The sequence below is a fragment of the Procambarus clarkii genome, chromosome 39, assembly GCF_040958095.1.
Source record: "Procambarus clarkii isolate CNS0578487 chromosome 39, FALCON_Pclarkii_2.0, whole genome shotgun sequence".
Classification (NCBI taxonomy): domain Eukaryota; kingdom Metazoa; phylum Arthropoda; class Malacostraca; order Decapoda; family Cambaridae; genus Procambarus; species Procambarus clarkii.
This window is the reverse complement of record NC_091188.1, coordinates 5,803,553-5,831,074: the sequence shown is the minus strand read 5'-3', so window position 1 is coordinate 5,831,074 and position 27,522 is coordinate 5,803,553. Positions and strand designations below refer to the sequence as shown.

At 40.3% G+C, this 27,522-nt stretch overlaps 1 protein-coding gene and 2 long non-coding RNA genes across 4 annotated transcripts; 1 reads left to right on the top strand and 2 right to left on the bottom strand.

Moving 5' to 3' along the window:
* Nucleotides 1–5,858: 5,858 nt before the first annotated feature.
* On the bottom strand, nucleotides 5,859–12,668 carry LOC138372508 (uncharacterized). 2 transcript variants are annotated; one of them, XR_011230880.1, is made up of 3 exons: nucleotides 12,535–12,668; nucleotides 6,765–6,845; nucleotides 5,859–6,362 (listed from the first exon to the last, which is right to left on the bottom strand). It is a non-coding gene; the product is annotated as an uncharacterized lncRNA (long non-coding RNA). The 2 variants fall into 2 exon arrangements; XR_011230879.1 differs by lacking the exon at nucleotides 12,535–12,668 and adding an exon at nucleotides 10,747–10,911.
* A 2,093-nt stretch (nucleotides 12,669–14,761) lies between these two features.
* LOC138372739 (uncharacterized) lies at nucleotides 14,762–20,375 on the top strand. Its single transcript, XM_069338342.1, has 4 exons — nucleotides 14,762–14,946; nucleotides 17,091–17,167; nucleotides 18,565–18,677; nucleotides 19,794–20,375. The coding sequence occupies exons 2-4, from the start codon at nucleotides 17,092–17,094 to the stop codon at nucleotides 20,157–20,159; spliced, it is 555 nt and encodes a 184-aa protein (XP_069194443.1). The 5' UTR covers nucleotides 14,762–14,946; nucleotide 17,091; the 3' UTR covers nucleotides 20,160–20,375.
* Nucleotides 20,376–20,645: 270 nt separating this feature from the next.
* LOC138372740 (uncharacterized) lies at nucleotides 20,646–26,696 on the bottom strand. The gene is made up of 5 exons (XR_011230916.1): nucleotides 26,496–26,696; nucleotides 24,445–24,543; nucleotides 23,792–23,862; nucleotides 22,177–22,325; nucleotides 20,646–21,268 (listed from the first exon to the last, which is right to left on the bottom strand). It is a non-coding gene; the product is annotated as an uncharacterized lncRNA (long non-coding RNA).
* Between the last annotated feature and the right edge of the window lie 826 nt (nucleotides 26,697–27,522).

The window sequence follows — 27,522 nt, the reverse complement described above, 5'->3', positions numbered from 1 at the left end:
CAGATTTATAAAGTGTGAAAAGAAGCGCCATGGTGTGTCAAGAATTCACAGCGGCAGCTCAGGACTTTCATGTGAATATAGCTGCCATAAGAGGTGATAAGTCGCCATTATACGTCATTCTCAAAATGGATTAAAATACTGAGAAAATAAACCTCATCCTCTCTAGTCAAACTAAATTCCGAATGAATTTGAAAACGAAGGTAAACAGATTGGTTAAAACTCATGATGTCAACAAGTCTGCACTACACCTGGCGAAAGCTACTGGAGAATACAAACCTGGATATGCACATGGGGCTCTCAAGACCCCACACACCTGGACACTCACTTCGACCCATCATTAGCCACAGACTTTCAGCCTTAAGTATCCAAAGGAGTTTGTGGTGGGTTGCAGGAAATAAGGAACTACATAAGGCATATATGCCTATGGAACACCTTACTGCACCTCACTCTCGGTTATATATCCGGCTGCTTCAACTAAATAGAATTTTCTGTTCTGACTTTGAAAATGTTGACTGAATCAGCGAAACGCATCTCTTCGTGTTAGGCCATAATAAAACTGTAAAATGGACTTTGGGAGTTAATTTTCTAACTTCGTTCTTAGGTAAAGAAAAAGATAAGAAATATAGAGAAGATTCGTCTTAGAGACACTAATCTCACCCTTTCTGACATGTTCAATAATCTATCTATCTATCTATCTATCTATCTATCTATCTATCTATCTATCTATCTATCTATCTATCTATCTATCTATCTATCTATCTATCTATCTATCTATCTATCTATCTATCTATCTACCTATCTATCTATCTATCTATCTATCTATCTATCTATCTATCTATCTATCTATCTATCTATCTATCTATCTATCTATCTATCTCCAAATTTGACAGCCGTATACAACAGATATTGCTATATTACGGCAACATATAAGAGGACAGAGGCATTAGGGTAGCTACCAGACAGAGCCGGCGAGGGAGCGCCACAGAGCAGCAACACAACCACCCACGCCAGGATGGTCACCCAGCCAGTCATCATCCTTCACCTGTGGAATCAATTTATATGAGTCAGGTAAATGTAACTATTTATATTTGAGCTACAAACTTTATGCATATTTTAAGGTGTAACATTAAGTAGAAGAAACTATTCCTGCACACTAGGTCTGTGCAGACCTAGTGCAACATTGTCGGCGACGCGCTTTCTTAAGGTTAGAGGCGCTCTTGTGATGGAAGAGACTACTGACTCCCACCAAACACCTCTGGTGTGCACGATACTCCAGCTTTAAACACCTGGGTAGTAACACAACTCCTGACCAGGAAAAACAACAACTATTCCTTTGATGTTCGTAGAGTCCCAGTCGCCAGTCATCTGACAGTCATCAAGTACATAAACGCTCCTGATTCCAGGAAAAAAAAACTGTAATTTTCAATCAATTTAAGAAAAACTAAATTTATTTTTAATTGACACCCATCAGTCAAATTATACGACATATTAATCATCTTATATAACGTGTGAATCCTCAAGGAGCCTCACGTTTGTTTTCGAGCTGTATTTAGTTATATTATGCTTTCCTGCCTTCAAATAGCGCAGCGTGCCCAAGGGTGCCCCCCCCTCCCAGCGTGCCCAAGGGTGCCCCCCTCCCAGCGTGCCCAAGGGTGCCCCCCTAACATGCCCAAGGGGAGGGGGAGGAGAGGCCCGAGCATGCCCAAGGGTGCTTCCCCCCCCCACACACCCCTTAAGCCTACTCTGTAACGCTTCCAGTGATTAGCACAGTCTGTTCATAGGCGATTGATCCTGGGTTCGACTCCCGGGCTGGATGGAACGCCTGAGTACGTTTCATGACACCCGTCCAACAACAGCTTCCCTCTACCACGCTGCACTTTGTGAATTTAACTATATTACAGTTTTATTTACAACAGTTTATAGAGAACTAGAGATGTCTTCCTTGTCATGTAACTGAAGTGATGTTAGCAGTGATGTTAGTGTAACCTGCCAGTAAATATACGGAGATAATAGTTAAATTGGAATTTAAGACAAATAATATGAAAATACTTGACAAAAACGATGGGTATACATTAAAAAGAGCCTTACTGTCTTGTACTGCCAGACATTACAACATGGGGAAGTACAGCAACTTCCCCAAGACCAGCAGGGAGGGTGTGTGCACCCGTCACCATTGTGACATCTGGCCAGACTCCAGGGACTAATCTGGCCAGACTCCAGGGACTAATCTGGCCAGACTCCAGGGACTGATCTGGCCAGACTCCAGGGACTAATCTGGCCAGACTCCAGGGACTAATCTGGCCAGACTCCAGGGACTAATCTGGCCAGACTGCAGGGACTAATCTGGCCAGACTGCAGGGACAGTCTCACCAAATCAGTCTGGGTTAAACTGGAGTCACCTCCAGTTTAACCCAGACCAAAAGAGAGGGTTGCCTGCCAAAAGTTGCAGGTCCTAGACAGACTCATCTCACAGACGAAGGACCCCCCCCCCTCCCTCGGGGCATATCCTGGTCTCACAGTATCATATACGAGAGTGACAGAAAGATCACAAGGTCTGGCTTTCATCTCACTTCTCACTTTTGGTCAATACAGGCGCTTCAGAAGGTACTGTTAACTGTCCCTTATAGACGATCGCAACATTGGAGTAATAATCTCAACATGAAGGTATTGGCCATGATAAGGTCGGGATGTGGTAAAAAGAAAGTTGGCTGATGTTATCAGGAGGGTGTATGAGTGTCTTAGCACACCCTGTGGCTAATCTAGTGGCTTTTTTGGGTGATTTATGGATTTATTTTTTTTCTCACGGGTTTTTTAAAGGACTTCTTTACAAGTAGATAAGATCTGGAGATTCCCAGACCACAGGGTTTTCTGGCGGGATACTCAGAATACCAAGTCCTAAACATATTGTTTATTCTGAGCAATCTTTAAGAAAACCGAAAGATATTTATTAGAAAAAAGGGGAAAAGGTGCCAAGGATGACGCTTTATATTGAATCATTGTCAGGATAGTCTCCTGACAATGTCTGAACGGCTGACAATTACAAATAATCTAGATACTTTTTTTTACTACAAATAAATGTTTAATAAATAATGCACATTGGGTAAAACATTCAAACTGAAAGATCAGCGACAAATTCCCTTCATAAAAACAAAACAAACAAAATAAAACATTGAAGCAAACAACATTTGTAAGCAAATGTACCATATTTTAAAAACTAAAATTTTGCCAAAAAAATGCATCGAAAGCTATCAAGCTTAAATCGAAGTATCACTCATTAACAATATATTGTGAATGTATCACTCATTGACGATACATTGGCTTGTATCGCCATTGCTCATACGTGTTTGTGGATTAATTATGATTGAACACCTGAGCTAAGTTTCAGCCATAAAAACATCAATAATCCACCACTACGTATGAGCCATTGCGATACAAGCCTAAATGATGAACTAATTCATTAAACAAGCTCACCGTGGTCGTTGGGTCACCAGTAAACACTGCCCGGCACCATATGACGGCTCACAAGCCCGCACTGCCTTCACAGGTGTCGCCAGCCCGACTGTCCAGGCCGCTCCTGGCCACCTGTAGCTCAGGTGGTGATGATGGCGTCATCAATGGGGGGAAAACCCACGTGTTATTTGTGTCTATAAGGTGTCACCTATAATTACATCAGGTGGGCGGTGATTAAGCACTCACCTGTCGGGTGTCTCCGATGCTTTCTGGTTAAACATTCACCTGATGGATCGTACTCAACTAATTCAACTCACCTAGTTGCATTTATAAGGGTTGATCTACGGCTCTTGGGGTCTCGTTTCTCAACCCACAACTAATCGACTGCAGATTAGATTCCAGAGTCTATTAAGTCATATCTTCACTTAAAAGCTGTGAATGGAGTCTGCCTCCACCACTTCGTTTTTTTAACAGTGACATTTTGGTCAATGTCCTGACACTGAACCCATGTCTTTCTAATGCCTCTGTGGCGCCTTTAGATATTTAGGGTTCGAGCCCTGGCCGGGGAGGATTGTCTGAGTGTCAATCATTAACTGTTCGCCTCTGTTCACCCAGCAGTAATTTGGTACCTGGTTGTTAACCGATATGTGGGTTGTGTTCCAGGGAAAACTATTGGATAAGGTTTACTGTGAGCTATGGGAAGGGAAAGCTCTCAGCCTGCTAACAGGAATCAGAAGTTGTCTGTTCCTGTAACCAAGTGCGAAAACAAAAAAAAAATTGAGGGGCATTGAATATTTTTCCAGTTATGTCCATGAGTCGTTTTCTAGTTATAAGTCGATGAGTCGTTTTCCAGTTATGAGTCGATGAGTCGTTACCGACAGTTAACGCTTCCAGTAACCAGCAACTGTCTCTTACCGCTGAAGGGAAGACGTTCCGGGAGCAGGTTGTTCGCTTGAGGGGGTCATGAATCACCTTGGGAGGAGACCAAGGCAGCGACGATGAACCAAGGTACACGGACGGTCGTTACACACTCGAAGTTACCTGAGAAACTCGTCCAATTGACCTGAGGGGGGCCACTATCTAGTAGTCTCGACGAGGACAGGAAGCTGGCGGCTTGTTAAAGTTTCCCTAAAGACTGTATACTGGCTGCCTGTCCTCCGAAACACAATGAATTATATATATATATATATATATATATATATATATATTAGTATTTTTTGGTAGCAGTCTTTCCTGTAGACATATATTATTAAATATGACCGAAAAAGTAAGATTAATAATTCTAACACGAATTTTCTCAATCTTTCGTACATTTCTTTTCACTGTTGGAGGTAAATCAAAAATCAATTCTCCAAAATTCATTTTTATTTCTAGTCTGACGCGACACGAGCGCGTTTCGTAAAACTTATTACATTTTCAAAGACTTTAGTTCACAAATACACAACTGAATAGAATTTACGCATCTCCGATTTTATATCTACATTTGAGTGAGGTGGAAGGGGTGATGTGGCATTAACACAAGACAGAACAAGTGGTGGCATTAATAGGGTATTAATTTCATCAACACAAGACAGAACAAAAGGTGGTATTAATAGGGTATTAATTTCATCAACACAAGACAGAACACGAAACAATGGATATTGAATAGAAGTGTTTGTAGAAAGCCTATTGGTCCATATTTCTTGATGCTTCTATATTGGAGCGGAGTCTTGAGGTGGGTAGAATATAGTTGTGCAGATATAAAATCGGAGATGCGTAAGTTCTATTCAGTTGTGTATTTGTGAACTAAAGTCTTTGAAAATGTAATAAGTTTTACGAAACGCGCTCGTGTCGCGTCAGACTAGAAATAAAAATGAATTTTGGAGAATTGATTTTTGATTTACCTCCAACAGTGAAAAGAAATGTACGAAAGATTGAGAAAATTCGTGTTAGAATTATTAATCTTACTTTTTCGGTCATATTTAATAATATATATATATATATATATATATATATATATATATATATATATATATATATATATATATATATATATATATTAGAAAAGTATATTGATATACAAAAATATATTTTGTTTGCAATTAGAGAGACTTGAACATTTTTTTTAATTTTGTCTTTTGAATCGCCCGAAATGCTAGTTGTTGCTCCGTATAATAACTACATACTATATATACACACATCAGATATGTAGCATATTAAGAAAAGTAAGAATGCAAATATTAAAAATAATAACAATAGTAAAACAATAATAATAATAATAATTTATTTTTATTCTACAAAAATATAATTACATAACAAGGTGTAATATATATATATATATATATATATATATATATATATATATATATATATATATATATATATATATATATATATATATATATATATATATATATATATATATATATATAATCAGTTGAGCTTAATAATTAATATACAGTCATTTGTTCATGTACATCAGGAATTATTCAGAGGGATATTATATTTAATCGCGAACATTAAAAGTTTGTGATTAAAGTATCATCACTAACAAAACCCTTAAGAAACAAGCCATGACACTTGCCTCTTGCTTAAAGTGCGTCAAGCTGAAACATTAACCTAAGCTCTTACTTCACTTGATACTATCACAGGTTTTCCCTTAAATGGACAAATCCTGTCGAATCTTTCCTCACACAGCATCTCATCAGATGATGCTCTTGCCTCTCCCCACGTTTCATCTCAGAAGTGCATTTGGATGTCCAATTGTCTCGAGTGCTCGAACCTGGTCCAGGCTGCGGGCAGCCAGGCGCAGATGATGCTGAGAGGCCAGGGACAGGTGTTGGGGGATGCTGGCCTTGGTGATATGAGGGTAGAGAGGTACTGGAGAAGAGAGGAAGGTGAAGGGTCCAGTGGTGCCTGCCGTCTCACACTACCTGTGTATTTTATGAGATTGGAGTGTAAATATCTCAGTAAGAATACACACAAAAATCACACATAAGCGCGCGCACACACACACACACACACACACGCCCATATGCATTCATACACAGAAAAGAGGAAGTTCATAGGAACATACTTTGCACAGAGGAAGCAAACTCCTTCATATCCATGTTTACTGACGATGCTAAACGAATGAGGCAATCAGACTTGAAGGGTCCTGAAGCACATGAACTAATCTACAGAGATGGTCAGCAAAATATCTATTAGACTTTACCCTCACTCATGGAAGATTTTGCACCATTAAAGATAAACCCATTAAATTGTTGATGGCTCCTTTATATTGTATTCAAATCAACACTCATATATAACATATTAACCAAATGAAATGTACTCACCAGAGTGCGCAGGTGTGGGCGTGCAGGAGAGTGCCAACAGTGCCACCCACGTCAGGAAGGTGCCTTGTGTGGGCATCACTCCTGTCGAGCAAGATGGAAGACAATTAATTGTAACGCCATTTGAAGTGAATTCCATATCGCAAATTAGTTTGTAACTCTCATGGCCTCAGTAAATGCTCATCATCCTTGTATCGGGATAACAGTTATACTACGTGCATGTAAATATATTCCTGGCTCTTTGCATACTTTCTTATCATTCGAGGAGTCTTACATCAGTTCTATGTAGAATTCTGAAGGCAGTTTGGTCTCAGGATTCCCGTGACAATGGGAAGTTGCTTGTTATTGCAACCTAACATAGGTAGTCATTAAAGATCAGTAATCGTTTCTCAGACTTTCTATAATGTGTCTAACTCCTATTTCATTACCAATGAAGCCATTGGTCTAATTCTCCTCCCTATCCTTTGCAACATCCACAAATGTTGGTATTCAGACTATTTACTCAGATATTTCCTCTCTCATTGCAACTGTCTGCTTCCTCCCGTTGGCTATTTTTTTTCCCCAGTTACACCAGTTAGTTTCTCAAGCGTCCTCTGTGCGAGAACGATGTCAAATGATCTTTGCTAGTTGGAAAAAAATAGTCTGCCCAAGACTTTCTTTTCTCACTAGAACATTTGTCAGAAATTGATTCCTTTCACTGAATTATTGATAGTGTTCTGTGATAAAATTTATTTTACTATATGCTCCAAGAATTTATTTTATATGTCTCTAATTTTGGGGTGAATATTTTAAATGGATATTGCTCACTCTTCTCTTGAAAAGAGATGCAACAATGGAGGCTTTCCATATAGCTGGTAATTAAAATTTCCTACTTAGGTATTTCAAATTGCATATAATGGGACCTCAGCCGCCTATGTTGTATCGAAGGTATGAAGGTATGTTTGCCTATCAGACCTTCACCACATCCAACCCATCTGGTTACCTTCCTCTGCAGGTCTCACTCCGGTTTTGCTTAGCCAGTTATTATCTGAGTGCCTCTCCAGGGTCCGAAGGCATTCAGGCCCTCGGACCTCTTGTATCTTAAATGCTACTCACATCTTCAACTACGAATCCTTTCTTTACTTAGCCAGATTAGCAAATCACTCACAGACGTGTTGCTTATAAAAGAAATGAGATGCAGTTTAGACTTGATTTAGTTTTTTTTCTTCATAAACTGCGTCATTCTCACACAGTATCTGCCTTTCTCCTCTGACTGCCATGTATTCATTTTTTTTTTGCTCAAATGTAGATGTACTGGATCGCTACTTTCTCTATATGTTTTTTTACGTTCTTACTGCTTTTAGTTTGTTTATATTTAGCTTTACCTACCGGGACATGTGCAGTATCTTGGTTATGTTTATCTTTGAGCCTGCAAACCACGACAGTCATAAAGTGTATTGACCATCCAACAAAGATATTTAAGTGTTAGGTAAAGTTTGAAAACTAAAGGATTGGGGATACAAATTTCGAAGTTTAGTATGGGAAAGGAAGGAAAGTGAAGATGGGAGAGAAGCTGAAAGAGGAATGAGTGAAGGAACGGCGCTCAAAAGGGCATCGAACGCCGACATGCAAGAAGCGAGGTTATTCAGTGTGTTTTGAAGCGTCAGGTGCTGGACCCGAGGCCAAAGTGGGTGAGAGATAAGGTAACTACAGCTATAGTAACGACCCCTTTAGCTGGAGGACTACCCCTTTAGCTGGAGGACGACCCCTTTTGGTGGAGGACGACCCGCTACGTCTTCGTTTGGTGTAGAGTTTAGGCCAATCAACCGGTAGGGTTATTGAGCTCGTGAAACTATCTTACTCTCAGCCAATATACTCTCAGCAAATATACTCTCAGCCATTATTCTCTAAGCCATTATACTCTCAGCTAATATACTCTCAGCAAATATAGTCTTAGCAAATATACTGACAGCCAATATAGTCTTGGAAAATATTGTCTCAGCAAATATACTCTGGAAAATATAGTCTCAGCAAATATACTCTGGAAAATATAGTCTCAGCAAATATAGTCTCAGCAAATATACTCTGGAAAATATAGTCTCAGCAAATATAGTCTCAGCAAATATAGTCTCATCAAATAAATACTGGGAATAAATCACAGTATACATATGCCTTATACAGGACACCGCTCTGCGAGGTCCGTTTAAAGACGTTCCCTAAACCTACCATAGAGCCAGTCCTCCCCTCTATTAGAGCATATAAATAACTAACCAGAGCGGTAAAAAAATTATACATCGGAGAGTACAGATCTATGTGTCCATGGTAGTCCCCAGGTGGTCCTCAGGTGGTCTCCAGGTGGTCCCCAGGTGATCCCCAGGTAGTCCCAAGGTGGTCCCCAGGTGGTCACATGTGTGTGTATTCACATAATTGTGCTTGCGGGGGTTGAGCTCTGGCTCTTTCGGCCCGCCTCTCAACTGTCAATCAATCAATCAACTGTGTGCGTGTGTGTGTGTGTATTTACCATATGTAACTGCAGAATCGAGCTATTAGCTCTTCGACCCCGCCATTCTACCTAATTTATTTTTCCTGATTATGTCTACTACCAGCCCCTCCTCCGAATAGACAGTACGTTTTAATATTAAATGTAATAAGTACAATCCTGACTACCGGCTTAGTACATAAATACACTTAATTACCAGAATCGCAGCAAAATATTGTGAATATTAGAGTTTACCTGAAAAGCTGTATAGAAAACCACAACCTTAAAAAAAAACCTACACCTTAGTGTAGGACAAGCATTTTATTGCTTCTTAATTAAAATTAGTACTTAATCTATAGCTATATTGATATTAAGGTATTATTAAACTAATAAAAGAAAACTAAAATCTTTCAATAAATTATAAAATAATTCAGGATATTTTCTAATTTTGTATAAAATCTCCGTTGTTTAATAAAACTGAAAAAGAAATTTTTTATATTTAAAACTTGTGTTCTTATAACTATAATTTTGATTACACTTAAAAATTTTGAGTGTTTTAACAGAAAATGAGGAGAATATATGGGAATGTGACTGGTCAATTGAGTGTGTTAATGTATAATGCAGACTGTAAGAAATGTACTTATTATATTTAATATCAAAATGTAGTCTAATCGGAGGATGCATTGTAACTACATATATTTCTTTCTAACACACAGGTACACATCCTCAGGAAGCAGCCCGTAGCAGCTGTCTAACTCCCAGGTACCTATTTACTGCTTGGTGAACAGACTCATCAGGGTGAAAGAAAATCTGCTTATTTGTTTCCGGCTACGTCGGGTATCGAACCCGAACCCTTAAGAATACTAATCCCGAGCGCTGTCCACTCAGCCGTTAAGTGTGTGTTTAATTACACGGATTATATTGGTTCATGACACAACCCGTCCTCTTAAAAATAACGTCACTTTTGGCTCGTATGCGCACTGTGGCCAACTTTGGACGTAATTTGAAATGAAATCGACTCACAAAAGTGACGTTCTGTTCCGTTTTCTATTTGAGTCGTCCGGCGTACGCGCAGAGGTTATAAGAGGACACTTTAAATTAACGTTTTTCATAACGTTTTGAAACTTTATGAGAATTTCCTGCCCACCTAACCTATCAGAGGACCCTTAACTTACCGTTGTTGAAAAAAAAAATCCCAAATTTATTTTCAATTTTTTTTCATTTTCAAATTACGTCCAAATTCGGCCATACGGGCAAACGGCCGAAAGCGACGTTCTTTTTAAGAGGACAGGTTGGGGTCTCACATATAGAGTGCCTGATATCTTATCACTGTACAGTCACAGCAAAAAATGGTTGGCGTGCCAGAATAAAGTTTTGATGAGTCACTATTCCATTTTCTCTGTAAAGCACACCGTCCAAGTGCCTGGGGCACCATTCCTTTCCTCCGTCCTGTCCAATATTCTAATCCTCTCCAAATGCTGTATAACCGTAATGGCTTAGTGCTTTCTCTTGAGAATTCCTCCTTACCTCTGTAGCACAGATTTCAGAACCTCGGTTCGCTCAGTGTACAACTAAACCTCTTCGAAAAGGATGATAATATTTCCATCAGCACCGTAGCGAGGACTTTCCAGTAGTTGTGTTTCCAGCACCGGTACAGGTGCTGGTCCTAACTCACCAGGTAATGGCACGGGACTGCCCGCTGGACTAACTGGTGCCCGGCCGGTCCTCACCAACCATCACACACACCCACACAACTTTCCCTCTCACTCTCTCCAGAAGGGCTCAGGCTTTGTTTACATGTTGATGCTGGAGGGTTGGGGATGTGGAGATGGTGGTGGTGGAGGGTTGGGGATGTGGAGATGGTGGTGGTGGAGGGTTGGGGATGTGGAGATGGTGGTGGTGGAGGGTTGGGGATGTGGAGATGGTGGTGGTGGAGGGTTGGGGATGTGGAGATGGTGGTGGTGGAGGGTTGGGGATGTGGAGATGGTGGTGGTGGAGGGTTGGGGATGTGGAGATGGTGGTGGTGGAGGGTTGGGGATGTGGAGATGGTGGTGGTGGAGGGTTGGGGATGTGGAGATGGTGGTGGTGGAGGGTTGGGGATGTGGAGATGGTGGTGGTGGAGGGTTGGGGATGTGGAGATGGTGGTGGTGGTGGTGGAGGGTTGGGGATGTGGAGATGGTGGTGGTGGAGGGTTGGGGATGTGGAGATGGTGGTGGTGGTGGTGGAGGGTTGGGGATGTGGAGATGGTGGTGGTGGAGGGTTGGGGATGTGGAGAGGGTGGTGGAGGGTTGGGGATGTGGAGATGGTGGCATAAACGAAGATGTGGGAGGGGGAAGGGTGGTGACGGAGGGAGTGGGGTTGACCCGTGGAGGGGGGTCAGTGTGGTGGATGGGAGGGCACATAGCGTCACTAGGCTGCCTCTTCTTGGAACTGACGGTGAAGGTTCGCTGGCCGGTAGGGTCTATAACCTAAAGAAGATATGTCCTTCCTTACATCATCTCAACTCTTTTGACACACCAAATCTAACCTTACCTAACCCCCAACCTATCCTAACCTAACATAGCCCTACCTAACTCCAACCTATCATAACGTAACCTAACTTTACCTAACCCCCAACCTATCCTAACCTAACATAACCTTACCTAACCCCAACCTATCATAACCTAACCTAACTTTACCTAACCCCCAACCTATCCTAACCTAACATAACCTTACCTAACCCCAACCTATCATAACCTAACCTAACCTTACCTAACCCCCAACTTATCCTAACCTAACCAAATTTATTTTAAGCTAATCTAACCTAACCAATTTTAATTTAATGTAACCTAACCTGACTTAGTCTAACTTAACGTATCTTAGCCTAACTTAAACCAAGTTATGGTATGTTCGAAGTATGTGACGTCACTATGACGTCATAACTTTCATAACTACAGGTTTTAGATTGTAATGGTGCAGGTGGGAGATGGGGCTAGCTGTCGGGCAGGTGGGGCTGGCAGTCGGGAAGAATTAAGAAGAAGAGCAAGAGAAGGAGAGACGAAAAGAGAGGACGGAGAGAGGAGAAAGTGTGGGGGAGAGCACAGGAGGTCCGGGATGGGGCTGAAGTGGGTGGTGTGTTTGTCTGTGCTTGTGTGTGTGTGTGTGTGTGTGTGTAGGTGGGTGATACGTTATAATAAACAACATGAGCGGTGGACGGGATTTCAAAGGTGTGGGTGAGAGTAGTAATAGTAGTAGTAGTAGTACTACTACTAAGTAGTAGTCGTAGAGTAGTTGAGCTGTCAACAGATGTCAGCAGGACACTTCGTAAATATTTACCCAAAAGAAGTGTTGAAGCGTCTCTCTCTCTGTTGCGCTAAAAGACAAGGAAGGCGTTGGTTAGCGAGACTGCCTGATGCCCACCCACCACCACCTCCTCCTCCTCGCTAACACGAGACTGTGTAACCTGCTGCTCCCGCTAGTCTGTTATACGCCGCTTCTGAAGCAGCGTCACCCAGAGTCCGCTGGGAGAAAGCTGTCAGGTGGGGGGGGGGAAAGGTCTTACCTCGAATCTCTGCTACTTCAAGGAAAGGGGAAAGCCCCCCTCACCTCTCTCTCTCTCCCCAAACAGCTTGGGTGTAGTCGAACATTTTCAATGAATATTTGATTTTATTTTGTCAGCTTGTGTTAGGGGAAGTAAAGCAAATACATATGTATGGAAGTTGAGGAGAAAGGCAAATAATCAAATGCAGGAAATATTTAATGAAAGTTTTTTTATTGATTGTAAGTGTGAGATGAATTGTGGAACTTGACTGACAGGATAGATAGTGAATGTGTATTTGGGGGGGGGGGGGGGGGGAGGGGGGAGCATATGACGTCAACTCTAATGTGCCATCTCCTTCCATGCTTTCCCCCCTCCCCCCCCCCCCACCTCTCGCCTCCCACCATTTCAACCAGCCCTCACCAGAACAACCCCCCCTCTCCCTCTCTCCCAACTCTACCCTCCACCAGTTCCAACCACCTTTATCAACCCCCAACCAGTTCCACAAACCCTAGTACCAATGAACCTCCCTCACTAGTTACCCCCCCCCCCCATGCGCACCAACCAGTCCACCACCAGTACCAGCCAGCCCATATCAACACCTACCAGTGGCTGGTCCAATAGTACATCATATTTTGACGTATAACTCCGTCCCCCACAAAGACTATAAATTGATGTACTACAAAATCACAGCGCCTCGCAAAATTGACATGATATCCCGTTTTCTATTCGTAGGTCCACGGGTAGGTTAGCTTCGGGCAATTTAGTACATCAATTTTAGTGACGTTGTGAACGCTTGAGAGAGTGGACTGCCCACCACAATAGCTTACTGATCCAGCCCGTTCTCCTAAAGTTTCCCAACGTCAAAAAACGGACAGTTTAAAGTGTCCTCTCCTAACCTGCCAGAGGACCCAAAGCAGAATACGGGACAGTACGTCACTTTCGCGAGACGCTTCCATTTTCTAGTGCGACAGTTTTTTTGGTCTTAAGTAACGCATACGAGCGAAATGCGACGTTCTTTGTAGGAGGACAGGCTGCAGCTATCAGCCAAGTAGAGTTCAGAATAAAAGTAAACTCTCAGATTACATACACTGAGAAGCGGGATACACCTCACTGAGCACATATGCCAACCGAAATAATGGATACAACACCTCACGAGTATAAATGAGTCCCTCAAGCGAACTCTATAATTTAAAACTAATTATTGAAAACGTAAAATGCAAAAAGGGTGTTGCAGGAGAGTCTAAAACATTCGTCACGGCTGTCGGCTGAGATTTATTTACTTATTTATGTATATATATATATATATATATATATATATATATATATATATATATATATATATATATATATATATATATATATATATATATATATATATATATATATATATATATATAAAGAAGATACATTGGGTTTATGAGAGTACATAGCATTGATGTTGTTACATTATTGTAAAGCCATTAACACGCATAGCGTTTCGGGCATAGCGATGATATTTAACAAACAGTTACATATACCTTAATTTACCTGAGGGTCAATATGTCTCTAATGGGGCTTCGATGAGGACAGGAATAATTCCTTCTGTAGGCTGTCTAGACAAATTCTACCTGGTTATATCTTCTTATGGTGAGGTGATAGGTGACAAATGGATGAAGGACATTACATGGGGAGATATTAATAAGGTATTAAATGTATCAACATAGAGTGTGACATGTTGACAGCTTATGTTCTGGCTGCTTCCGTTCCTGTTGTAGGATCATTCAGTCCAGCTTCTGTGGTGGCCCGGGGTTTGGAAGTGGGTGGAGTGTTATTGTGTATTAGCTGGTTATTGATTGCTGGTCTAGATTGAGATTTTAAAGTGACCATTCGGCCAACATTATTACATTGTCAAGTTATATTTATGAAATGGAATTTGAAGACATTTAAGCTGGGAAGCACTTCTGAGCCTCAGAGCTTCGCGAGTGCTTCACTTGCTCCCCATCCTCCTAGTATCTAACTGGGATTCCCTGTCGTAGCGTTTATCAACTACAAACACGAATCGGCATCATTGTCATAGTTGACTTCAACAAGTACATCCCCAGTCTTGGCTCGCACTCACGTAAGGTGTTGGCTCACCTCTACGTACAGTCTTGGCTTCCACACAGTCACACCTACGTACAGTCTGGAGCTGAGCTGAACAATCAACGCTACTGTGAAACTCCAAACAGGTGATTCATATGTATTTATTTACGCAGTTGTCTGTACCTAGCATTATATATTTATAAATATTTTTATGAGCAGAAACTGTTGCAAGCTTAAGTTGTCAGATTATCAATGTACTGACGTTGTAAGATCATCATGCTTAGTGATCATCTTGTTGATCTTGATCTGTCAACATCTTGATGATGTTGCAGAGGGAAATACTAGGTGGAAATGGAAGAACATTGTTGCCTGTGGTTGCAGATGTGCGGTTGTGAAGTTGTGGTTGTGATGGTGTGGTTGTGCATGTGTGGTTGTGGGAGTGTTGTGAAGGTGTGGTTGTGGTGTTTTGGTTTTAGAGGCGTGAAGAAACTTATTTAATTTGATTAATTATGCCAGCGTGAAACATATACATATTAATTCAGAGCTAATTATATATATATATATATATATATATATATATATATATATATATATATATATATATATATATATATATATATATATATATATATATATATATATATATATATATATATATATATTTTCAGCATTTCCAGAATGGAAATATATATTAAATATTATGGTGATTTCATTCATATTAATGATAAAATCAATTGTAGTAATGGTAGTAATGAGGGGGATTCGAACCCTCGACCTGGGCACTTCTAAGCCGAGCACCTTACCTCTGGCCCACGACATGGTCAACAGCTATACAACCTGGGATGCTACAGAGGCTACAAGACGTCTGGAGCCCCTCTACTGAAGGCAATACTGATCTTACATCCCCCTGCACTCTGGTGTTGATAAAAGAGTTCTGCCGTCATAAACTCCACCTTCAAATACACAAGGAAATCACACTAACCGACACCAGGGTACATGGGAATTATGTGTAAAACCACGACTGGCTTCAGTAGGGATTTTCCTGACGTCCTGTGGACTCCCAAGTGGAATCCCACGGTTGTATAACTTTTGTCCATGTTGTATGGTGCGCGGTGGCAGCGCATCCTCCTGTTTTGGCTCCAACCACTTGGGCTGGACGGTAGAGCGACGGTCTCGCTTCATGCAGGTCGACGTTCAATCCCCGACCGTCCAAGTGGTTTACATTTAATATGTGAGTGTCTAATTTAATGCATGGGGTGACTAATGTAGTGTATAGCTTATGCGGTAGTATAGAGTTTCAGCTAAGATCAAGCGTATTGAGGCGCGTGTGGGAGTATTTCCATTTTATCTTGCTTTTTGTGCATATTATTTCTTGGGATAATTTTTTTTGTTATATCATCATTACTGTTGGCAATATTAGTAATGTTATTTTGTTTACATAATGTGTAGTGTGTATCTGTGTTCACCAGTCCAAGCAAAATAAGAACGTGGTGAAATCAAACCATTTTTTTTGTGATTTGTTGATAGTTCGGATGGAGGTTGGTTCTTCTGTGATCGCATTGTTATCGTTGGGTCCCGGTTGTGAGTGTACCTTATGATCTAATCCTGTGGTTGTGTACCTTGTGAATTAGGCCTGTGGTTGTGTTTTGCTTTGCAAAACGTTTAAGTAACTGCCTTACTAACCTGGTGATAATTGTAAATTTACATTGACTGGCTGGCTATTTTGTAAGTCTATTCAGGGGGATACTAAGAATAACCTCTTAACATTTCATGTATCACAGAAAATGGACATATTAAATTTTTGTTTGTAATTTGGACAATGTTGATAAGTCTGGTGCACGATCAACAATACCGATAGATAATATTACTTTCAATCATCCTTTGAAAGGATCACCCGGCTAATATAAGCTTTAGTTACAGCACCAAGTAAGTTTAAAACCAGAAATTCCTGTGTTGACGAATGGTAAGTCCTTCGGGGATTAATTGTCGAAGAAAGTCTTGCAATTGATTGCAGCTCAGAACCCAGAGTGCATCATGAGAGTGTAAATATTCCGTCGAAATTTACTTATAGTGTGTATCAGCAGTGTCTTTCATGCCCTCTTGTGCAAGGAAAGCAGTCTAGTGTGTCATTGTTTCTAGAGCTAATATCTTGAAACCGGTTTCATGGTTTCCACTGATTCAGGAGCGAAGTCTATTCAATGGTGTAAAATGTAGTATTTACCTGCTTTTTTCAATTTTTAACAGCGAAATTGAAGTTTTAATTTGTTTATATTTATATTTTAATACACAGGATGAGTGTGATGGCCGGCTGCCTGGTGGGGCTGGTGCTCCTAGTGCTCTGCTGGACGCCCGCTCCTGCTCAAGCTGGTCAGTATATTTGTTCTTTCATAGTTGCACTAATTGTGAACCAATATTAATTAACACACATACAGGTCCTCGCAGCCGAGTGGACAGCACTCTGGGGTCGTAGTTAGACAGCTGCTACGGGCTGCATCCTGGGGATGTGTATGTGTGTGAAAGAGAAATATGTGGTATATATATGATAGAGGACACTTAGGTCGCAAGTTAGTACATTAGACAACTGACGGTTAGAAAGTCGGGGTCCAAGCGCTAAGAGCTCGATCCTAGGGGCACAAATAGTAAATACACAAACACAAGGACGTAGCTATCTAATTCCCAGATTACTATTTCTGATAGGTGAACAGAGACATCAGATGAAAGAAACTGTCTATTTGCATCGGCATCTGTCGGGAATTGAACTCTGGTTCGTGGACTGTGACTCTCAAACGCTGTTAGCTTGTCCGTGAGATACCTATATGTGTGTGTTTGTTTAGCACAATCATTCGTGGGAAATGTAAGTTATTACAATAATAGGTTTAATCAAATACCATTCAGAAAATATGTGGAGAATTTCACCAGAACAGAAGTAATATATAAAGACTAATTGCCTAGCTATAAATACACACTCAGCAACACCAGGTTAACCCCGCCCCCTTTAGAGCAACATCTTGCAATCTCCGCTCGCACAAGACAGCACATATATGACTTATTACTTATAGTTACTATTTCGTTTGTAAATAAGTAAATATGTAACATATGCCAAGCCTTATTTTTAAGGCACTAACTTTTGCTCTCAGTTTTATTAAACAATAGAGATTTTATACAAAATTTGACAATATCCTGAGTTACTTTACAATTTATTTAAATATTTTAGTTTTGTTTTATTATTTTGATAAAACTGTAATATCAATATATGTATAGGTTCAGTTCTAATTATAATATCTTAACATACTACGACCGTTAGGTTAGGTTGTAGTTTTCAATTCAGCTTTTCAAGATAAACTCAAATATTCACAATAAATTAGTATGTCACATATGCACTTATTCATAAGCAAGATATTGACTATAAGCAAGTGCGAGAACGGGTTGCATCCCCTTACAGGTATAACATAGACCTACAGTTATCATGCCAGTACTTAACGTTAAAACATCATGGCTAATATATTAACTGTCAAGGTTTTATTACCAGTTATATTTACTTATATATCGTCACCAAATTATAAATAATGATATATATTTACATATTTGAATTAAATATATTTTATAGATTGCTACAATACTTATTTTTTACACTATTAAAGCAGGGCCACTCAGTGGCTGCTGACTATTTGTTAACTCAGAACTCTGATGCTTCCACGAATTGTGTCTCTGCTTGGCTTGTCACTAATAACCCTTGCCTTTCATCTGTGGTGGTTGGTGCGCAGGGCGGGAGGTGCTGGACACTGCTGCAGGAGGAGGTGGCGACGGACGCCGCGTTGTGAGACAAGTGTTTCATGTAAATGTTACTAAAAGCCGTGACGCCATCAGGCCTGGTGTGGTAATGTTATGAACTAGTTTTGTGTATGTACCTAAAGGGGGTGATACCCGGCTGCGCCCGGGTCTGTTCCCTCTCCTTTTCATCTCTCTCTATTATCTTTATCCCTGTCTCCTTCTCTCAGAAGAATTATATTACTAGCACTGAAAATATATACTGGAAGATACTGGAGGGCCAAGTACCAAATCTACACAGTAAAATAACAACGTACTGGAGTGAACGACATGGAAGAAAATGTAGAATAGAACCAGTGAAGAGCAAAGGTGCCATAGGCACAATCAGAGAACACTGTATAAACATCAGAGGTCCGCGGTTGTTCAACGTTCTCCCAGCAAGCATAAGAAATATTGCCGGAACAACCGTGGACATTTTCAAGAGGAAACTAGATTTGTACCTCCAAGGAGTGCCGGACCAACCGGGCTGTGGTGGGTATGTGGGCCTGCGGGCCGCTCCAAGCAACAGCCTGGTGGACCAAACTCTCACAAATCGAGCCTGGCCTCGGGCCGGGCTTGGGGAGTAGAAGAACTCCCAGAACCCCATCAACCAGGTATCAACCAGATATTGTAAGTCTATGGATAAGAAAAGCAACATTTCAAATTTGACTTTATGAAAATCGCACCGGGACCAGATGTCTATATGTCTCAAAGTGTGGCACTCCCTTTATTTGACACTCGTATATCCAACAGGCCGCTATGAGCTGTGATAGTATGACCTGGCAGCAGCTGTTAAATCTTGCCCATCACCTGATGCCATGAGCAACTGCTCATCATGTTTTTTATTATTAATCCCTCCACCTATATAATATTATCTTAGTAAAAACCTGCTTCGTTAAGTCAGTGGGACTACTGTTATGCCTTATTGTTTTAGCTCTTCTTATGTTAAGTCTCTTGGCGTCGTCAGATAATTAAATTTCTTTCAAAACCTTTTATATCATGATCATGTCCCCCACTCTCTCTTTTATTCCCGAATATTGTGAGGTCAAACATAAAACCCTTCTTTGTAGTTCAGGCCAGGAAGTTTATGGTGCAGCCTTGTTGTAAACCAGTGTACTCATTTCAGTTCTCTTTAGTTTACCTTTGTAAAGAATGATTAGATATAAATGTTTGCACACTCTTTCAGGGAGCTCTGATAAGACCACCAATGTCGTTTGGAGCCACGCGCAAACCCAAGCCCAAGGACAGTTCCACGCCCAAACCCAAGCCCAAGCACAGTTCCACGCCCAAACCCAAGCCCAAGGACAGTTCCACGCGCAAACCCAAGCCCAAGGACAGTTCCACGCGCAAACCCAAGCCCAAGGACAGTTCCAGGCCCAAACCCAAGCCCAAGGACAGTTCCACGCGCAAACCCAAGCCCAAGGACAGTTCCAGGCCCAAACCCAAGCCCAAGCCCAGTTCCAGGCGCGGTAGCAGGCGCAGGACCAAGCGCAGGATCAAGCCCAGGGACAGGCCTACAACCAGCCGTCCATGGTACAGGCGCTATGCATAGTCAGTTCTGCTGCTGATGGTAGAATCACCAGAATTATTCAGAAATTGACCCCTGAATCCCCATACACCTTCAGGGATCACTTGTGAAGAATCAACTGATCCGAGTCTCAAGAAAAATTTCACCTGTTGAAGAAATTACTCATGCAATGAATAACATAAGATACATATTTGAACATAATATTAACTTAATAAATATATCTAAAATCCACTTGAATGACTTGTAAAGTATTTATCTCCTGTGCAAATGGCGTTTCAACCCAAGGGTTTCATACTCCTAAATTTCGCCGTAAGAAATGTTTAAAGATGTTGTACAAGTTTCTTTTGTCACAGTCATCACGAGCCGTGAGTATTATTTTAGGGCAATGAAATAAAAAAATAATTAATTCTAATTTGTTAATTAAAGATACCTTCAGTAATCAAAGATAACATCAAATGATGTAAGTGTAGATTCACAAAAGTTATAAATTGAGAGAAAAGAAACAATGTAATGACAAATAAGTTTATTGACAAACTGACTACATTGTCGTAGTGTTTGAATGAAGTTGAAGGAAAGACCAATATATTTGTAAGTATATTAAAAACAAAATTTTACGAATGTCAGCTACATCCTTTCTCAAGGTACTGTATACAATGTTTTGCTATACATCGCATGCAGTACCTTGAGAAAGAATGAAGGTTACGTCCGAAAATTTGATTTTAATACACACACACATATACTGGGTCTTTCCTTCACCTTCAAAGAAGTTTATATGAATTTAGTTTAATTCTAAATCACACGACTATCATTATTTATAAACATGAGGACTCCCTTTCATGGGTACTTCTCAGGAATACCTTTCAGGAGTACCTTCTGATAGAACAAATCACAAACTCTCAAACCCCCCCATAAAGTACTAGAATTTAAACTTGTGCTTGGTCTTAGGCCCGACACTTATATAACAACACCACAACAATACCAGATAGTGCAAGACAGTAATAAGAACAATTAGGCTCGGCATCGTTTATCTGTGTCAGGTTAGGTTCGGGTGACGATTCTCACAATCCTCAGCACTCTATGTGTGTGTGTAAACTCTGCCAGCAGGAACTGATTCATTAGATCCGTTAGACCTGCTTGGGGAAGAAATGCCAGCAGGTCAGGCATGATTACCTAATCATGTCAGCAACGCTCATTATAAAAATAATCATGGGCATCGATGTTGCCAATCCTATCTTCCATCCTCCTTAGGTTCGAGATTTTCTTATCTAGGATCTTGTCAGTGGCGTTAGATCCGAAGGATGATTCAAGGATAGTGCTGACTGCTGCAGGTCTGATGATATGGACTCCGGTCAAAACAGATTTTGCTCTATGAAATTTTAGTTTGATGAGACTACTTCACACTTGGAGGGGTTTATGGAGACACCAAGGTTTAATTCTTGCTCCGAAATTTTTCTGATATTGTCCAAGACAGGGGTCTAGGGGGCTAACTATAGTGCCATCGTCCAAAAACTAGATGTTGAACTCGCGGGACAAACTTTAGGGGATTCCTTTCAAGGCTAAGCAGAAAAGATGAGGAGCTAGAGGCTCGTCTTGCTGGACACCTTCACTTGTTCTGACTTCGTGGTCAGCAAAGAGAAATTTTGATTCCTCACGGTACCACGATATGATGAATGGGTAGAGAGGTAGGAAATGGCGACGTACACAGCAAAGAACCACATCACTTCTGACCATGTTAAAGGCAATGTTAAAGTCTAGTTTGATCAGGGCCTCTGGGTCAGAGATGCTGGCGATGTACGCTTGTGCTGCTATATATATATATATATATATATATATATATATATATATATATATATATATATATATATATATATATATATATATATATATATATATATATATATATATATTAAAGTTAAATAAGAAATATATATTAAAGTTAAATAAGAAATATATCGTCAGATAACATTAAGAAAATTCGTCATCACTGATACAGGTATTGCGCGCAAGACTTCCCAATACCTGAGATATGCTGTTCCAATACCTGAGATATGCTGTGGATGGCCTTGTTTGGTCAGGCCATCGGCGGAAGTGTTGGCACATCACCTACCCGCGTCCTCTAGGCCTACGAAACCTACTACCAAACGATATTGGTACTCTCCTACGTATACCTGAAGCTCTAAACAGAGATCCCTGCAAGATAAACAGAAAATCAACATATTATAATTCATTCTAGAAAATGTGAATCCAAGTGTTATAGCAGAGCACAATTAAATATATAATCAACTAGTGCATAGGAGTATTTCCACCCTTCGCAGTGTACCACTATCAAGGGAATCCCCTTGTCACTCTTCTGGATCCAACTCATTGTAATAATGTGTAGAGTCAGTCTATAACTTACGAACAACATTTATTTTGTGTCTTATGGGTAGTATTGTGTATATATATTTTTTTCATTTGAAATTCTCAATTTTATTGTTTGTGTCTATGTTTAACGGACTTGTTATTGTGTCTCGACTCTCAGGGTGACACTATCATTAAGGTAGTGTTATTAAGGAAAGATTAAGACAGGAATTTTCTTAAGTATTTTCACATTTAATAATACATCTATGAAAGGTGTGGATATATAGGCAGGAAAGAGGTGAGGTGAGGTGAGGTACAATGTTTGGAATGAGATAGTGGTATATTAATAAGGTATTAGTGAGATAAATGTGTATCAATGATCCTACTGAAATCGTCTTTTAACTGAGCAATCAAAAATGGATCTAAATTATACAAACCACAGGTAATATTCAAATTACATGATTTTTGTAATCTGTATTAAAGCAGATTCAATAATGTTCCAATTGAAAATCCTTATACAATTCGTTATTGAAGAAGCCGTTTCCCAATCAATTTGGTGAGAACTTTCTGACAAATGAATTAACAAAGCATTAGACAATTGGTGATGTCCTACAGAGTATATATGTTGCGAAATTCTAAATTTCATTTTTTTTATGTTTGCCCTACATAAAACCTATTACAGTCCTTACAAGGAATTTTTTGTAAATGTATATTTCTCTCTAACACATACGTGCACACACACACACACACACACACACACACACACACACACACACACACACACACACACACACACACACACACACACACACACACACACACACACACACACACACACACACACACACACACACACACACACACACACACACACACACTGTGTGTGTGTGTGTGATATGAGCCTATATGTAGGCTCAGGAATCTGTACACCAGTTGATTGACAGTTGAGAGGCGGGACCAAAGAGCCAAAGCTCAACCCCCGCAAGCACAAATAGGTGAGTACAAATAGGTGAGTACACACATACACACACATACACACACCCAGGAAGCAGCCCCTAAGTGTCTAACTCCCAGGTATCTATTTACTGATAGGTGAACAGGTACATCAGGGGTGAAAGAAACTCTGGCCATTTGTTTCCACCTCGGCCGGGAATTGAACCCGGGCCTTTAGGACTACGACCCCGGAGTGCTGTCCGCTTAGCCCCCAGGATGGGGGGGCACACACACTCCCTTTGTGTGTGTAGTGCGTGTGAGGGAAGGGTGAGAACTATACAGTTGTGAAACTTAAAATAACATAGACAGCTTCACTACATTACCGCGGACGGTCTCTTTGCGTTCTTGCCTCCAGCGGCAAAGCGATTAGGTAGGAGCGGGACGCCTTGGGCCTCTGAAAAACGCAACAAAATGTTTTTATATGTAGCTGATTTATTTTCAGGAATATTATATGCTTTACTACAAAGAAAGATTTGTGTTAATGTTAATATTAGACCTACAGTAGATTATTTATATCAATTGGTTATAATAACAAAGGTTGATGGAACATAAGAGACCTTTGACATGACCCAGGTCACATTTGACATGACCCAGGTCACATTTGACATGACCCAGGTCACATTTGACATGACCCAGGTCACATTTGACATGACCCAGGTCACATTTGACATGACCCAGGTCACATTTGACATGACCCAGGTCACATTTGACATGACCCAGGTCACACTTGACATGACTCAGGTCACACTTGACATGACCCAGGTCACACATGCCACAGATACACCCAACATAACTAATACATGTGTGATTTGGGCTAAGTAATATTATAGAGAAAGATCTGAAGTAATTATACCTGAGGATCATTAGCCAAAAGCAAAGGACCCATGAGCTTGAGCTCAACCTCTCTAAATAATCCCTCATGTAAGAGCACATATGCACAACCGCTTCCACAAACAACGTTTACGGAGACACTGACCAGCAACAACAGGGGCGGCCGTCCACCACAGCGCCACCACCACCACCAGTATCAGCGTCGTCCAGGTCATGTAGGAAGCCATCACACGCTGCTCGCCTGCTTGATAATTATATACGAATAATGATAATAATTCTATACATACCATGGAAAAGCCTTAAGCAAATGCTTTCTGTAGACAGTCTCCCTAAAATTAAAATATATGTAAATAGTTTAGAATCGTTAAATATTGTTCCAAAAATAGTGATGCAGGTCTCCAATTTTAAGCAACTGAATATCATTTCATACGTGTTTATAGAGTAAACGAATATACGTGTAAATTCATCAATGTTTTACATAGGAAGTTTAAGTATTTTAGTAGGCAAATATAACCGAAAAAATTATTATGTTGTTTTAACCATACACTGATTTATTTTTCCTTTCTAATAAGACAAAGTTAAGCTTAAATCATATGTTGCATTACTAATTACTGAAGATTTAAAATGGTGAACGATCCTTACTCATAAATTTCATTACATTTAAATACAAAACTAACTCTAAACTTGATTGTTGTTGTTGTTTTAGATTCAGCCACTTGGAACAAAAGTCCAAGTAGCACGGTCTATGGTGAGCCCGTAGTGGACTTAGCTGGTATAGGAGCGGGGCTCTATGCGTCTAAAAATGAATACCGACTCATATATATATATATATATATATATATATATATATGCAATTTCATATATAAATTTACATTATCCATGTTACAGTGTACAACACGACGTCGTATGCTTTTATTGTGCAAAACATTTAGTTGAAAACAGTGTTATCTTGAGATGATTTCGGGGCTTTTAGTGTCCCCGAGGCCCGGTCCTCGACCAGGCCTCCACCCCAGGAAGCAGCCCGTGACAGCTGACTAAACACCCAGGTACCTATTTTACTGCTAGGTAACATGGGCATATGGAGACTTGAGTGGCTTTACAAGAATGTTAATTCAACTTATTTTCTATATTCTCTGTTAACCCCCAATGTAACTTCTTGTATATAAGTAAATAAATAAATAAATAAATAAATTTATAATTTTGCTATGTTTGATGGATTAGGACATCATTGTAGTGCTGCCTTACAGCCTACCAACCTCGAGAAAATTATCAAGACAACAAAAGCTTAATGACCTATCAGCAAGTATAATTTAGTCCTGAACATAGTTCAGGACTAAAGTGAACCTCCAGTGTATACACACCAAGCAATGGAGTATACTGAGGGTAAGGTTAATACAAAGACAGCATAAAATAGGCATATATATAAAGATAAGCCTGCTATAGCGCGTATGGCGTGACAAAAGGAGGGAGGGGGGGTGGAATAGAAACCCCAGACGCGCATGCGCCACAGCGCCTACAATGTGACGCGGGACTTGGCATATCTGACACTCTAGGTGCATGCGTCATAATGAGAACTGTGTGACGGGGAGGTGATTGATTGATGAAGATTAAGCCACCCAAAAGGTGGCACGGGCATGAATAGCCCGTAAGTGGTGGCCCTTTTGAGCCATTACCAGTATCAAGAGCTGATACTGGAGATCTGTGAAGGTGCGACTGCACCCTGCCTGACGGGAGATGTCTCCCGTGGACGTGGAGGTGTAAATATATCCTCAGACGAAAGTGAGCAGGAAAAAACACCCGCTTCCCGCTAAAGGTTAATAGTGCTGGAACTCCCTTATGTTTTCATTATCATCATAGCTGTTTCTACAACACTAAGGTAGTTTTTTGAAAAGAAATCAACTTGCCATATTATTCAGGTATACACTGTGTGTGTGTTTTGGAATATTGCCTTTTTGTATTATAAGTGGACACTTCATTTTTCCTTGCTGCTATAATATTATGACGTCAGAGGGATCATTTCGTACATTTTACCTCATTCTTATCAAGAACTTTTGAAAAATAATAATTGCAAAAATAAAAATCGTTGATTGAAAACAAAGATAAAATTTAAAATAATGTTTAACAGAGCTATGCAAAACATTTGTAAAAAGTAAGTTTTAGGTAATTTGCATAAAAATATCTAGTTTTTTTTTTTACCTATTTGGAGTTTAAGGAAGCAGCAGTTTGCGGTGCTTGGTCGGCTTGAGTGTTAGCGTAAGCGTAATTTTGCGTAACCGTATATGCACTCACGGCGTTATACTGCGTGATCGTATACACACTCACAGGCGTTGTACTGCGTGAGCGTGTACGCACTCACCGGCGTTACGTGCTTAAGTCTTTGGGTCCTCCCGATCTGTTCTTATATATTCCATTTAGGAGCCTGGCGGCGAGAAATCACTTATGTACATCTATCCTGTTGGGGAATCTTCCCGGGGGGAAAACCCATGTTTTTCCCACCATGAGTCCTGACTGGCCAGGTTGTTATTATTGTTCTGTTACACAGGAAAGATATACTACCAAAGTTACACATGTTTATCACTCTCTCTCATGTGTTAATAGTCAAGACACTGATGGTTCAATGTTAATACCTCGAACTGAAATTTTTTATCGTGTATCACTTCATTTGAAGCCCGGCCCTTGATACTGGCCCTTATAGTGATTCATTATTTGTCATTACATATTCACTTTATTTAATGTTAAGTGACAAAGTAGAAGCACGGAGAAGCAGGAGGGAACTGCGTACCAGAGCGTTCGTAAGGTGTATTTTTGGACTTGACCTCACGAGTAAATACTTGTTGAGGGGACGTGTTCAAAATGGTAGTCCAGGGATGGTAGGAACCCATCACACACTCACTGCTCATCTGCTAGTTTGTAGATAGTTTTCTAAACAATTATATATATATATATATATATATATATATATATATATATATATATATATATATATATATATATATATATATATATATATTATATAATAATAATCTCTCTCTCTCTCTCTCTCTCTCTCTCTCTCTCTCTCTCTGTATATATATATATATATATATATATATACAGAGAGAGAGAGAGAGAGAGAGAGAGAGAGAGAGAGAGAGAGAGAGAGAGAGAGAGAGAGAGAGAGAGAGAGAGAGAGAGAGAGAGAGAGAGAGAGAGAGAGAGAGAGAGAGAGAGAGAGAGAGAGAGA